General features: G+C 47.5%; 1 protein-coding gene and 1 pseudogene across 7 annotated transcripts in view; one reads left to right on the top strand and one right to left on the bottom strand.

Moving 5' to 3' along the window:
- Nucleotides 1–15,830, top strand: part of AGAP1 (ArfGAP with GTPase domain, ankyrin repeat and PH domain 1) — a 650,028-nt gene that overhangs the window by 380,559 nt on the left and 253,639 nt on the right. For all 7 annotated transcript variants that reach the window (XM_010364388.2, XM_010364387.2, XM_030916436.1 and 4 more), the window contains one exon: nt 14,710–14,814. In XM_010364388.2, the coding sequence (XP_010362690.1) occupies nt 14,710–14,814 (105 nt within the window). The remainder of the gene's footprint in view (nt 1–14,709; nt 14,815–15,830) is intronic.
- LOC115893212 lies at nt 12,954–13,082 on the bottom strand (annotated as a pseudogene).

Genomic DNA, 15,830 nt, shown 5'->3' with positions numbered 1-15,830 from the left:
AGAGGGCAGAGTGATCACACAGGGTATGAGCACCACGGGGGATGAGGGGACTGGTTTTTGTGTGCCATCTTTGGACACTATCTACTTCACTCTACCCTCCTTCATGCAAAGTACCCACAGCCTGTCCCCAGCTACCCAAAGTCTCAAGCCATTATGGCATCCAGCCCAGGCTCAAAGGTCATGGCCTTGTCATCTACACCAGGTACACATGTGGATGAGTCTCCTTGGATATGGTCCTCCCCATCGGAAGACCAGGGTACCTAGGAGACAAGTTATCTCACACACTGTGCAGGGGTGACTCAGGAACAGGAGAACTGCAACAGATACCCTTATTCTAAAAAGGTGGAGAGGCTGTAATCCCAGCACTTTGGGAGGCTGAGACGGGTGGATCACCTCAGGTCGGGAGTTAGAGACCAGCCTAGCCAACATGGTGAAACCCTGTCTCTACTAAAAATACAAAATTAGCCAGGCGTGGTAGCACATGCCTGTAATCCCAGCTACTTCGGAGGCTGAGGCAGGAGAATCACTTGAACCCAGGAAGCAGAGGTTGTGGTGAGCCGAGGTCGCACCATTGCCCTCTAGCCTGGGCGACAAGAGCGAAACTCCATCTCAAAACAAAACAAAAAAGGGTGGAGAGGGACAAGAGACATGGAGCAGTCACTGGCCCATAACAATTCTGAAATCCAGCCAGCACATGATGCAGATTCACCCTGCTCTGGGCATAAGAATGGTATGTTCTCCCCAGGAGGCATCCTCCTTGGCCCTGGGCTCTGCCTCTCCCATAAGAATTGACCCATGTTTGCTACTACACAGCTTTCTCAGCCTGCTTCCTGCTGTACTTAAAGTTGAGGGCCCAGAGACCACTTTTCTTTCTAAACTTTCTCTGTGCATTTTAATCCAAGGTGGTATAATTCCTTTAAAAATCTTGTGGGTATCCTTTGTGTCGAATCATAATCTGTTCCATTAAACAAAAACTAATACACAGATTTCTCTCTGTAATCCATGGATCTCTAATCAGAAGGGTCTGTGAGGCATTGCCTTCAAATCTTTGAGTTCTCATGGAAAGGGTCTGACTGCCACACCGTTGAAGGGGTCCTCATTCTGTGATCACAGCTACTGGTATCCCCAGAATTTGATCTTAGTTCCGATGCCGGTTCTTACGCAAGGGTTTTCTGCTGTCAGGAGAAGCTGGGAATGAGAAACTGTTTTGTGATCAGTCCAGCAAGGTTTTCAGTTGAAATATTTGTTCTAATTGTGCTGGGAAATTTCCTGGACCTCCTCTCTCCTCCCGTATTTGACAGAGCCAGGAGCACTTCCAGCATCCAGCATGGCAATCTGGTAGCCAGGTGTGCAGGCTCACGAGGCACTCTTGCTATGCTACCCATCGCCCTGATGGGGGAGCAGGTTTGCTGATTGCCCTGCTGGTGCACGATCTGCCAGCCCCATTTCCATCCTCAGGTAGGATTTTCATCACTGTCATCACAACTTCCACTCATGCTTCTTACATCTCTGCTAGCCTCAGCCAACTGCCTGGTTCCAAAGCCACTGCCATGTGTTTTTGATTTTTGTTACAGCAGTACAGGATGCTAATTCTGTTTTTCTTACCTGTTGCTGCATAAGGATCTGCCCTGATACTTCAGGATTTACGAAAATGATCGTTTGACTATTTGTTAGAACACTGTGGCTGAGGTCTGTGGACAGAGCCCAGCAGGGCTGACTTGTCTGTCAGAGCTCCCCAAGGCAGGTGCTGCGAGGCTTTCTCGAGAATTAAACCCAAAGGAGATAGTGTTATTTCCATGGATGCTGTTAGCTAAAGTGAGTCTCGGGCAGCCCAGGGTCAGTGTGGGAGGATTTATTTATACCGGGGCACCAGTGCCACGAAGTGTGGTTCAGTGGGAGCCGTCTTTGGAGAACAGATAGCACGCTGGCTGTGCACGTGGGGCAAGTTCCATAACCAGTCTGTTTCAGCGTCCTTATCCGTGAAATGAGGATCGTCGTGGATGTCAATTGTGATGAAACTGCAGTTGATGAAATACGCAGTTGTGAATGCTGAGGGACTGGTGTTCACACTCTTTGGACCCCTGTTAAAGGTGTCATACCAATTCCTGTCCATGAAATGAGGATAATCAATGACCACCCGGTTGTCATGCACTTTCAGTGGGTTCACAGTTGCAAGGCACTTAGAGCAGCAGCGTCTGGTTCAGACTGAGCCCAATATTGCATAGAAATAAAAAAAAAACTTTTTAAAATAAATGCCGAAGCCACATAGGAGTCAAAGAAAGCATTTTAATTGATGTCTTCACTGTGACAGCTGGACAGCAAGAAAGAATCTTAAGCAGAGGTGGTTTTCACATGTACAAAAGTGGCATCTGAGAGATGGACAAAGTATGCATGGTGACATGCCACCATGCCGTTTGGCCCTGGGTTATGCGGAATCAAAAAAACTTAGGATCACAGGGGCCATTGGCACTCACTGACGGGAACTGTCTGCCTGAGCGTCTCCGGCAGAGCCTTCCGGCCTCTGTCATCTCCTGACCAGTAGGATCATGGCTTCATGTCCTCTAAAAGTTTCAAATAAACTATTTTTAGAGTTTTCCATCTTCTTGGTCCCTAGAGTAGGGAAGTGTGAAAGTTCGGACTGATGGAAGCTTAGGGGAGGCTGTCTGCACGCTCAGCCCAGACCAGTGGGGGCCACCTTAGTACCACTTCCTCCCTAAGGAAGGCGACGGGCTCCCTGTCTTCCCTAGTTGTTTTCCATTTAGCTGCTGCACGTGGGGGACGCTGAGTGTATTCAGAGGGGCGTCCCATGGTCAAACTGGAACTTGCTTTGGGAAGAGTGTGGACTAAGAAGGGGCTTGGCTTGTGTTGCCACATATGAGAAGACATCTCACTGGGGCTTTTGTGGCGGCTCCACGGTCCGTGGAAGTCCCCACCAGCTCAGTGCAGCTCTAGCGTTAGGTACCAGCCGCGCCCTGGGAGGGCAGAGGACCCTGGCTCTTTCCGAGGGAGATCGTCCAGGCAGCTCTCACTGTTGAGACCTGTGGACCCCTGTCCCCAGGGTGCTCATGCAGAGACTGAGGGGCCCCAGTTGGGGATACTGCAAAACATTTTTGTAGCAGATTCAGGGCTGAATGGTTTAACTTCTGGGGCCGCTCTAGGCTGAAATTCTGTGATTCCCACTTGGTACAAACACTCTTCAAAAATCAATGTTCAGAATTAATTTAAGCCAAGAAAGAAAAAGCATGTTTTTAATCCACAAAATCTATTTCCCGAGTCTGCTCATTTGTAGTCCAATTGAACCTCTGATTACGAACGCTCATCTTGCCTCCTGCTTCTGAAGCCCCAGCCAACGTCTTCACTCATCAGAGAGCTGTCTAATCGTGCTTTTGAGAAAAGGCCTTTTAGAATTATTTAAGGAGAGACAATAGAGAGTTTTGTAGTTTATCCTATTGTTTTGGCAAACCTTTTTTTTTTTTAAGGTTTACATGTATAAGTGCAGACATGGACTCTCTGATGTCAAAGATCTGTGGGCGTTAAAACCACAGCTGGGGAGTCTGGGCTTTCCTGGGATTGGGGCCCTTCAAGGAAGTTGAAGCCTGTGTAGTAAGTTGGAGGCCTAAGCTGCCCGGCTCTGGGAAGGCCAGTGCAGCTGTCCGGTCCATGTGGAAGGACGTTGATGTCAGTCCAGAACCACATTTTTGTTTTGTTTTTGAAACAAGGTCTTATTCTGTCACCCAGGCTGGAGTGCAGTGGCAGTCACTGCTCACTGCAGCCTCGACCTCCTGAGCTCAGACAGTTCTGTACCTCAGCTTCCCGGGTAGCTGGGACTATAGGTGCTCACCACCACACCCGGCTAATTTGTGTATTTTTTGTAGAGACGGGCTTTCAAGGGTTTCAATTTGTTGCCCAGGCTGGTCTGAAACTCCTGGACTTACACAGTCCCCTCGCCTCCGCCTCCCAAAGTGCTGGGGTCACAGGCGTGAGCCATCATGCCCAGCCCTGAACCACATTCTGTTTTTTGTTTTTTGTTTTGTTTCTGTTTTTGTTTTTGTTTGAGACGGAGTCTTGCTTTGTTGCCCGGCTGGAATGCAGTGGCATGATCTCAGCTCCACGGCAACCTCTGCTTCCCGGGTTCAAGTGATTCCCCTACCTCAGCCTCCTGAGTAGCTGGGTCTACTGGCGCCCGCCACCACACCCGGCTAATTTTTTGCATTTTAGTAGAGACGGAGCTTCACTATGTTGGCTAGGATGTTCTCGATCTCCTGACCTCGTGATCTGCCCGCCACGGCCTCCCAAAGTGCTGGGATTACAGGTGTAAGCCACCGCACCTGACCCAGAACCATATTCTTGAGCTGAGCTCCCGAGGTTACCTGGTGATGTAGAAAGAAGGTGGCTTAACTGGGGGCGCTGCAGTAGCTTCTCAGACATGACTGCCCTCATGCCTCCTTGGGGCCAGGGCTGTGGTTATAGTTGCTGTCCATCACTCTAGATGCTTTCACCTAGGCAGAGCAACCGAAGTGCACTTGCAGGGAGCTAAGAGGCTCAGATGCTAACATCTGACGGGTTTGGGTGGGGCAGGGGTGCGCTCAAGATGCTGTGGCAGGCCTCACTTGGACCAGCTGCTCCTATCCCCATGGGTCAGGACAGGACTCTGTCACGTTTCTGGCTTTGCCTTCATCTACTCTGGAAGTTTCAAGAGAACCTGGACATTGAATGTGAAAGAGAAGGCATTCATGTATAGAACTCATTACAAAGACAGCATCACTCCTAGAACCAAGGTACTCTGTGTGTGTGTGCACGCGTGTGTGTGCGCGTGCACGCATGCACGCATGTTCATGGATCAAGGCAGACATGGGCTGAGTTTAAAAACTGGTACTAAAATACCCACTTATCAGAGAAATTGTCAGTGTCATGGCCCCACATTTCCATTAGATAAGCAGTAACCTCTTTTGAAGTGGAGGCAAACTAGAAACAGCTCCCAAACGTGGGCGAAAAGAGAAACTAGAACTGATGGAAGACTGAGTTTTGGGGGAAGAACCGTGGAGGCCAGGGGCAGTATTCCTGGGGTCCTGGGATGGAGAGAGCCCTGTCACCCCCTTTCCCCCATCTGCCCTTGCTGCAAGGAGGAGGTCAGCCTTGTTTTATAAATGGGGTCACTTTTCAACCTTACTGGTCCACGGCCCCGTCCTGTCTCTGTATCTGCCAACTAGAGAGCAACTCCCGTCGTTTGTTTCCACCTTTTAGAATTCCTGGGACTAACAACAATTGTAATAGAATCAATGGTATTTTAAATGCTTGGGATGAACAAGCACTTTGGGTTCCTGGGATCTTAGTATAAAAGCCCACCGAGGTGCAAGGCTCACCATCGTGCTGTCTGCTGAGAGATCTGATTCCCAGGGGACCAGCCTTCCCCACTTGATGTTTGCCGGGGCTGAGACCTCAGCACAGGTCTGTGATACCCACAAGGCTGTGCTTCTCAGGGCCAGGTCGATTCTGAGTCACGTGCTTACTGTGTGTTGGAACACTTGTGCTTTGAAGGCTACGATTGGACACATGATTCCCAGCACGTTTCCTGAGGTTCCACCTGCAGCCCGGGCCTGTGGTTGAGTAGAGCTTCTCTCCCCAGCTTTCCCGGGAGTGTGTGCTCTCTTGTTTTCCATCTGCATTTGCTTATGGGGCGCCATGAAACCAACACGTGGAGCCACTTGGAGACTTTCGTGTTAGTTGTGCACAGATATCTACACTTCTCATTGCCAAACAGTACGTGCACTGATTTTGATGGCTGATTATCTAGACTGATCAGACAAACACATCTTCCAAAATACATTGTAATTGCACTAGGGACTTACAAATTTTTATTCAACTGGTGAATGTCTTTTTATTTCATTTTAAAACCTCGATGCATTGTTTGTTTATATTTAACATGGATTCATTTAATGAGAGTTAAGTTTGACCATATAATGGAACAAATGCTAATTTCCTCAAAAAGTAGTTGTTCTATGTCAGACCCATGACCAGGGTCTCCTCGCTGTAATTAGATAACTTGTTTCTAGGGGAAGGGGCTCACCTGCAGATAATTTCATCATCTCCAATAGAGGTGGGCGTTGCTTTCTCTTTATTTACTTCATTATTCTCTAGCTTCCTCATTTGAAACTGCAAATATTCTATCTGTTGTTTTCCTAAGGTGAACATGATGCTTTTTACTATCAATTTATGTACTTTCAGAAATATTTAAAATAATTTATTTTTAAAGGAGAATGAACTAGTCAACCTATTAAATGATTACATCATGATCTTAAAGATTCTCAGGAAAATTTTGCTGACCGTTAGATAATAATTCTTCAAAATGGGATTCTGATTCTGTATTGGCTAAGCAGATTATAACCCGGCCCTTGCATGCTAAACCTTAAGTGTGACCATGTTCACTCCCCAGGCTTCTTCCTGTATCTCTTGGCTCCTCCCCAGCCACCCTCCATCTCCCAGACTTCCTCCTTGAACGTGGAACCTCAACGGCTGGCCTGGCCGCCTTGCCTACCTGGGTCACCAGCCCCTCCAGTGCTGTGTGGCTGATACCAAAGTCTTCTTTTCCCTCCTGGTCACCAGCTCCTGTACTCTCTGGCTCAGTGAATGACCCCACTGGGCCACAACAACTAAAGCCTGACTTTGTCTGTGCTGGCCCCGCCCCACCCCACCCAGTGCCTTGTCCCGATTTTACCTCCAGCGTGTTTCTCGCACCTGCGTTCTCCTTGCCTGCCTAACCTTCTCCTCCCTTGCCCCCAGAAATATCCCTGATCATCACTGCCATTCTAGACCAGTCTTTCCCACATTTGAATGGTGTGGAACTTTTGTTTTGTTTTGTTTTTGTTTTTGTTTTTAAGACAGAGTTTCACTCTTGTTGCCCATTCTGGAGTGCAATGGCGCAATCTTGGCTCACTGCAACCTCCGCCTCCCGGGTTCAAGCAATTCTTCTACCTCAGCCTCCCAAGTAGCTGGGATTACAGGCATGCGTCACCATGCCCGGCTAATTTTTGTATTTTTAGTAGAGATGGGGTTTCACTGTGTTGGTCAGGCTGGTCTTGAACTCCTGACCTCGTGATCCACCTACCTCGGCCTCCCAAATTGCTGGAATTACAGGCGTGAGCTACCGCGCCCAGCCAGAGCCTTTTCAAAGAACAAAAATCTCATGAATCCTTCAACATTTATTTAATTGTTTTGATAATAATTACGCAGTTAGGTACAAGCAGAAAACTAAGATTTAGCTCCTTGTCTTTATAGCTTTTAAATAAATATAAAAGTTATATTTATTAAAATTTTAAATTAATAGCATTAATTTATTGTGCATTTAATGATAAGGATGATGATGTTTTGCTGAAACAAAATGACAGCCTTCCGTGCCAGGGGTTAGGGATGACGGTTGCAGTGCAGGCTCCTTTGGTTTCAGCTGCCTCGTGACTGTATCACGTGGTGACACCAGCCTCTTCCTTTCCTGCTTTCATACTGAGAAATCGTTTTGTGTACAGCATGCGGTGCCTTCCCCGGGGGTTGACTTGTTCTCGGAGTGAGTGATTTACATGTTGCGTCTCCCTCGGTGCTCTCCCCCTTAGCGCAACTCGTGACCCAGGAAGTGAGAGATGCCAACTCGGGTGGTGGAATCCAGTGGTGGTTTTGGATCACTTTTTAGATAGTGATTAAAATACACTCAAAATTTTAAAAATTCTTCCAACGTGTCTCAAATTTGCTCAGACCATCTGGGGATCTTGTTACATTCGGATTGATTCCTCCCCTCTCGAGTAGACCCAACCGCTGCTCCAAAGTGGGCCACACTTTGAGCCGGAAAGCGCTTCCGTCTTGCCAACTCCTCACCAGGGGAATCTTTCCTAATGCAAATCAGATAACCCCTTCCTTCCTCCACCCTGCTCACCTATGGCAGGGCCCAGACATTCAGGCACCTCCAGGGCCAGGCAGGAAGTGGGGCTGAGGGTAGCCCGCTGGTTTGAGAGAAGGGCCCACGGTGCCCGCGGAAACCCGATAGCGTGGCCTCTGCACACCGCTGCCCCTCAGGCCACGCTCCCCATGTCAGATGGAGAGTATGGGTGCTGTGACTGCTGGATCCTTAGATCCATGGGAGGCCAGGGGGGCTCCATCCAACCCCAGTGACTCTTGGCCAAAAGTCACAAACACCGTGCGCATGTGCAGCTGGCCTGCAGCAGGTTCGGTGTAACCTGTGTTCAGTGCAAAAATGTGTACCTGTGGCCAGTATTTTAACATAAGAAACCATCACACACAAGTCCGATGTTTCTACTTCTCTTCGATAATCAGCATATCTGGACACATGGGGCCCTCCAGCCCTGCAGGGTCACTGTGTTGCACAACCCCAGGGGCCTGGTGGTGGCGGCATGTGGCCCTGTCATGTTCTGGGCTAAAGTACGCCTCCTTGCCAAGCAGGTCTGACCTCCAGTTTCCAGCAGCCCTGGGCACCCTGTTCCTAGAATTTGCTAGTCGGGTTAAGATTTCTTGTCCTCTGGCTGCCCTTAACATTTTTTCCTTCATTTCAACTTTGGTGAATCTGACAATTATGTGTCTTGGAGTTGCTCTTCTTGAGGAGTATCTTTGTGGCGTTCTCTGTATTTTCTGAATTTGGATGTTGGCCTGCCTTACTAGGTTGGGGAAGTTCTCCTGGATGATATCCTGAAGAGTGTTTTCCAACTTGGTTCCATTTCCCCATCACTTTCAGGCACACCAATCAGATGTAGATTTGGTCTTTTCACATAATCCCATACTTCTTGGAGGCTTCGTTCATTTCTGGAAACCATTATTCTCAGCAAACTATCGCAAGAACAGAAAACCAAACACCACATGTTCTCACTCATAGGTGGGAATTGAACAATGAGATCACTTGGACACAGGAAGGGGAGCATCACACAGCGGGTCCTATTGTGGGGAGGGGGTAGTGGGGAGGGATAGCATTAGGAGACATACCTAATGTAAATGACGAGTTAATGGGTGCAGCACAGCAACATGGCACATGTATACCTATGTAACAAACCTGCACATTGTGCACATGTACCATAGAACTTAAAGTATAATAATAATAATAATAAGATTTCTTGTCCTGTTCTCCTTTCCTTGAAGACACTCAGAGTGGAGGCCTTCTCAGGCTGCTCCTGGATTTAGCAAACAGAAACTGCTTCCTCTGGAGCCATGTGCACTCTCAGTTAAGGGAAATATTTGCTCATCTGCTCTCACTCCGAGCTCACGTTTTGTTTCCGTGGGAATTTGGGAGTGTAGCGGAGCCCCTGTCTGCTCATGGTCCTTGACTGAATCAGAATGTCTTGGGAATTGGGAATACCCTCTGTAAACTGTGGGGTGCAGCGGGAAGATAAAATGCGAGTTGTCATGAAGTCTCACTTCTCTCCCTACAAGGGACTCAGGTGACAGAGGTGCCTGCCAGAAGGATCCTGAGCAGCCGCCCCTTGGTGTTTGTGCTTTGGAAGCGGAAGCTGAGGTTCAAAACCAAAAGTGCTGGGCTGGGCAGTGGCTGGAACACCCAGTGGTTCTGTGTGGGGAGCAGGTCACCGCCCATGAGTAGGAACGGGAGACTTTGGCAGCCCGGCAGCCCAGTGTCCTGGCAGGAGTGAAGCGGGCAGGAGGGCTGGCCCTGCCACGTTCCATTAGCTAACAAGACACTTGCCCTGTGTAACTCAGAGTCCTGGCTTTCAGGGAGCCATGGCTTCCATAACTTTGCTGCCCCTGACCTGTTCCTTTGGGGAGCAGGAGAGTCAGGGGACACGACTGCACAGCCAGGCTGAGCGTGGGGTAGTGCTCCAGCCACTGAAAGAAAAGCGCACCTGCCCCAGCCCAGCTGGACCACAGCCATGACGTGACAAGCCGGGCAGCCAAGTGGCTCTTCGTCTCCACAGCAGTTCTTGGTGGGGGGGTCATATAATAAACCCAACTGGGGCCGAGGCTGGAAGGCAGAAATATGACTCCTAAGAGGCCAGGGTATTCCGTAGTCCTGCCGACTTAACGCAGCATTTGAACAGTGCCTGTAATCCAAGATTATCCTCCCTGGCAAGACGTAGAGTTTAAGTTAAGTTTATTTATTTAATAAGCTCTTAAGTTTATTAAGAGTTTTCCTAGGATCAAAAGAAAATCAGCCTAGGCCAGGTGCAGTGGCTCACTCCCTGTCATCCAGCACTTTCTGAAGACCTAAGCGAGGCAGCACAGTGGCTCACTTCGCTGTTACCCCAGCACCTTTGGGAAGCCAAGGTGGGAGGATTGCTTGAGCCCAGGAGTTTGAGACCAGCCTGGGCAAGATGGTGAGACCCTGTCTCTACAAAAAATAAAATAAAAAATTAGACAGACATGGTGGCACGTATGTGTAGTCCTAGCTACTCGGAGGAGACTGGGGCCGGAGGATTGCTTGAGCCAGAAAGTTCAAGGTTGCAGTGAGCTGTAATTGCATCAGTGTACTGCACTCCAACCTGGGCAATACAGCGAGACCATATCTTCACAAAAAACAAAAATAAAAAAAATTAGCCGAACAGGATGGCACACGCCTGTAATCCCAAGCTACTCAGGAGGAAGGAGGGAGGATCACTTGAGCCCAGGAGTTCAAGGCCACAAGAAGCTATGATGGCATCACTGCACTCCAGCCTTTTTTTTTTTTTTAATTAAAAAAAAAAGTTTTAATTTAGCCTAGTTTAGTTCTTCAGAAAGCTATGAAATCATGTCTTCACATGCCTCCCGATTAGACTGTTTCCCCTTTTTTCCTTAACAAGTAAGTCCTCGTAGCCTTCACTGTGGTAGAACAATTTTGAGGATATGATTTGCTCGCGAAAGCACCCCCCACACGCCAGCCAGAAGAGTGGTGTAAGTCCATCCGCATGGAGCCCCAGGGGCGTGCGCCGTGGCCAGCGTTTGTCTGAGTGGGAAGGGACGAAGCTTTCTGAATGAAGCCGGGAGCATCTGTCATCTTCTGGTGACACCAGAGACTTGTCATCGTTTGAATTCCATCTGAAATAAATGATGGAAAAATGGGAGCCCATTGGAGAACTTGACTGAGGGCCGGGTGCAGTGGCTCATGCCTGTAATCCCAGCACTTTGGGAGGCTGAGGCAGGTGGATCACCTGAGGTCAAGAGTTCGAGATCAGCCTGGCTAACGTGGTGAAACCCCGTTTCTACTAAAAATACAAAAAAAAGAAAAAAAGAAAAAAATTTAGCCGGGCATGGTGGCACGTGTCTGTAATCCCAGCTATTTGGGAGGCTGAGGCAGGAGCATCACTTGAACCTGGGAGGCGGAGGTTGCAGTGAGCCGAGATCGCACCACTGCACTCCAGCCTGGGCGGCAGAGGGAGACTTCGTCTCAAAAAAAAAAAAAAGGACCTTGCGTGAGGCTTTGTTATGCTAAGTTTTAAAATCCTCGGGAATCCCACTGGAGAGGGGTCTCTCATGAGTTGAAGCAATCGCTTATTTATTACTGCGTCACTAGTGGTGACTGCCCCTCTCCTCTAATTCCTGCATGCGAGGAAGCTCTTATTGTCGTGGTTTGCAACTTAGTTAGCATTTTCCTATGGACTTGGTTCGTTCAGTTGATTGGTCTCAGTTCCGTATTTGGTTTATAGTGATTTAGATTCCAAGAAATCAAGGTATGCCACATTTTGCCACGTTTCTGTGAGTAAGAACTTGCAAAGAAATCATCTTCCAAAGTCGTTTCAAACTCAGATGTTTTCCCTTAAGCAACAATGTCTAGTGGTGGTTGGAGCCCCAAGCTGGCCCGTACTTCATTATGTTCGCAAAACTTGGTTACGATTTAGTAAATAAAAAACAGTAATGTCGCAGTATTGGTAATTAATTGGAACTTGAACTCAATTATATCCCATAATAGTACTTAATTCATTCTCATGTTGTGATTCTTGAAAGATAGCAGAGTTTAGGAGGTCAGTGGAGCCTGGGAAAAGTTCCGGAGGTGACTCGTGGGGCATCTCGGCTTTCTCAAAGCGTCTTCTTGTATTTCAAAACTCATAACTTTCCTTCTGCCTCAGTCCAGGTGAATTAGCCTGAGTCTTACGCTTTCTCAGTCCTGTTAAGGTTACATAAGTTTATAAAAGGATAGCAGAAGAGGAAGTAAAGAGATTCAGTTTTCTTGGTTAACATGGAGCAGAGTAAGATGAGAAGGGAGGAAGACAGAGGCAGAGACTCCCGAAGTGAACGCTGTCGTTGAAAGGGACTGAGCTGGACAGGCACGGAGCCCGGGCTGAGGAGAGAACCCCAGCTCAAGGCGCTGGGCCTGCCCAGGCTCAGTGTTGGCCATCGGCTTCCTTAGCAAAGGGAAACCTGTAAAGATAGAGCAAGGCTTGCTGGGAATTGGTGTTAAAACAAGAAGAAATTCTCAGCAACCGTTTAAGAAAACTGGATTAAACATGGCTTCAAAAATGTGTTGGTTTCAGATTCTGAGTGGTTTTCAAGAAGGCCTAATATGATTTCATTAAAAGTGAATTAGAGTCAATTACATGGGATTCATCTATTAAATATTGTTACTGAAATTTGCCAGTGGAATTTTGGTTTTAATAAAAAATCTGAAATGAAGGAAACTGTAAAAAAAATTCTTCTTTACAAATCTTAGGTGAGAATACAGTTAATGCAGTTTGGGTTTTTCTGGGGTTTTTTGTGAGTTTTGTTTTGTTTTGTTTTTTGGTGTTTTTTTGGCCACGAGGTGTGTTTTATTTTCATTATTCATAGAAATAATTTTCTATAATGTCCCGGAGCCAACCAGAGAATTTGGCAGTCCGATTGGGAGTGGTTCCTTCAGAGACCCACAGGCCGGTGGCATCGGTGCGGGGTGCCCAGGTTCACAGTGCGGCTTGTGGCTTGTGTCCATCTTGCAGGTGGCTCTTCCTCCACACCACGACTGGGGTCTCAGGGATGACGAGGGCAGGAAATCCTCCAGGCTCTTAGGAAATTTCACTCCGCTTCTGCCCAATGGTCTCTGGTCGGCAGGGTGTTCTTCTCCTGCGTCTCTGTTTTCTTCAGCTTGGCGGCATCAAAGCTGGCGATTCCCCCATGTCTGGTTTGTCTGCCATTTTCTTTTTTTTTTTTTTTTTTTGAGACGGAGTCTTGCTCTGTCGCTCTGTCGCTCTGTCACCCAGGCTGGAGTGCAGTGGTGCGATCTCGGCTCACTGCAAGCTCCGCCTCCCGGGTTTACACCATTCTCCTGCCTCAGCCTCCCGAGTAGCTGGGACTACAGGTGCCCGCCACCTCGCCCGGCTAGTTTTTTTGTATTTTTTAGTAGAGACGGGGTTTCACCATGTTAGCCAGGGTGGTCTTGATCTCCTAACCTTGTGATCCACCCGTCTCAGCCTCCCAAAGTGCTGGGATTACAGGCTTGAGCCACCGCGCCCAGCTGTCTGCCATTTTCTTAAAACAATCAGTGCCATCCCGCTCTGAGCCCGCTGGTTGGTTGGTTGTTTGGTTGGTTGGTTTGTTTGTGTTTGTTTGTTTGTTTTTTGGCAGAGTCTCCTGCTAGAGCCCAGGCTGGAGTGCCGTGGCGGGATGTCAGCTCACTGCAACCTCTGCCTCCTGCGTTCAAGCAATTCTCCTGCCTCAGCCTCCCCGAGTAGCTGAGATTATAGGTGCCCACCACTACGCCCAGCTAATTTTTGTATTTTTAGTAGAGACAGTGTTTCGCCAGTGTTGGCCATGGTTAGCCAGGCTGGTCTCAAACTCCTGACCTCAGGTGATCTGCCCGCCTCAGCCTCCCAGAGTGCTGGGATTACAGGCGTGAGCCACTGTGCCCAGCTCAGTTAATGCAGTTTTAATTTTGTTTTGTTTTGTTTTTTGAGACGGAGTCTCACTTTGTCGCCCAGGCTGGAGGGCAGTGGCGCGATCTCGGCTCACTGTAAGCTCCGCCTCCCGGGTTTACACCATTCTCCTGCCTCAGCCTCCCGAGTAGCTGGGACTACAGGCACCCGCCCCTCGCCCGGCTAGTTTTTCGTATTTTTCAGTAGAGACGGGGTTTCACCGTGTTAGCCAGGATGGTCTCAATTTCCTGACCTCGGGATCCGCCCGTCTTGGCCTCCCAAAGTGCTGGGATTACAGACTTGAGCCACCACGCCCGGCCAATGCAGTTTTTTTAGTTTGTTCTTTCTTTTCCTCTCTGTCTCTCCTCTCCCCTCTCTCTTTCTTTCACAAGGTCTCGCTTTGTCACTCAGGCTGGAGTACGGTGGTACAATCATAGCTCACTGCCACCTCAACCTCCTGGGCTCAAGGGATCCTCCCACCTCAGCCCCCCAAGTAACTGGGATTACAGAAGCTCACCACCATGCCCAGCTAATTTTATTTATTTATTAATTAATTATTTGTTTAGAGATGGGGGTGTCAGCATCTTGCCCAGGCTGGTCTCGAACTCCTGGGCTCAAATGATCCCTACACTGTGCCCAGCCTGAGGTTTCTTTCTTTAAAACATTATACCTTTAGGTGTTTCCTGTGTGTTTAGCAGTTAATTATCCAAAAGATGTAAGTGTAGCACACCTCCCTGTGTTCGTGTTGTATTTGTTGAACTAATGGCACATCTTTTAGCATTCGCCAGCATCACAGAGTGAAGTCCCGCACACACACAAGTGTTTTGAACGTATGCGTTGCCTGTGTACCTGGTTTTCTTTTTTTTTTTATTTACGTTAGACTTTCTGTTTGGCTCTTTTTCCCTTGCAGGGCATGCTGTTGAAGCGAAGTGGCAAATCGTTGAATAAAGAGTGGAAAAAGAAATATGTCACCCTGTGTGACAATGGCGTGCTGACCTATCACCCCAGTTTACATGTGAGTATGGCCCCCTCGGAGCAATTAACAGCTGCAGACCTCAACTAAACACCGTAGGGAAGGGGGACCTACCAGCAGCCCAGCCTCTTGTCTCTGTTTGAAGTGAAAGTTCGTATTTGCTCTCCTGCTCAACTGTGAGATAAATAACACTGTCCCTCACACTCCACTAGACCATATGTCTTTCTCTCTCTTCCCCTCCCTGCCAGTCAATCTGTGGCTTTCCAATTCTACAAAGAATTACAATAAAAGGCACAGATGAAGTAAAATTTTAGATGAGAGTAAAAAGACAGGGGCAAGAAGAAAAGAGAAAGGAGAGAAGAGTGATGTATCTGAAAATCGAGAATGAAGGAAACAATCACAATTGAACCCAGGATTTAGCTTTGAAAAGCTGTGAACAAAAATCAGAAGTTAAGTGCAATTCATGACTCAGCTTTTACTGTCAGATAACACATTCCAGTTCATTAGGCAAAAGAAACTTTTCTCTTTGTGTTATATGTAAGTTTGTGTTATATATAAGTTTGTTATACTGGTGGTGTGTAAGATAGATTTATAAACAAAATTAACTTTATTCTTGGGGAAGAAATGCAGACATTCTACCCATTGATAAAATACAAAAAATGCAGACATTCTACCCTTGATAAAATTTAAAGTTGGGATGTTAATTCTAGTTTCATAGCAATACATTCCATAACTCTTACTTAATGTAGAGAAATGTGTAGATTAGAATATATGGTGGAAGTCAGTCCTTCTATTCCATTGTCCCTCAGTATCTATGGGGAATGGATTCTGGGATCTGCCTCGGATACCAAAATCCATGATGCTCGAGTCCCTTATATAAAATAGCATAGTATCTGCGTATAACCTGAGTGCATCCTCCTCTATACTTTTAAGTCATCTCTAGATTACTTATAATATGTAATAGAATGTAAATTATCTGTAAATAGTTGCTATACTGTTTTTTATTTGTATAATTTTTCACTGTTGTATTAGTTATTTTTCAGTTTTTTTTTTTTTCC

This window comes from Rhinopithecus roxellana, chromosome 14 (genome assembly GCF_007565055.1).
Source record: "Rhinopithecus roxellana isolate Shanxi Qingling chromosome 14, ASM756505v1, whole genome shotgun sequence".
NCBI classification, from domain to species: domain Eukaryota; kingdom Metazoa; phylum Chordata; class Mammalia; order Primates; family Cercopithecidae; genus Rhinopithecus; species Rhinopithecus roxellana.
The sequence above is the reverse complement of the archived record's forward strand: the minus strand, read 5'-3'. Positions and strand labels throughout refer to the sequence as shown.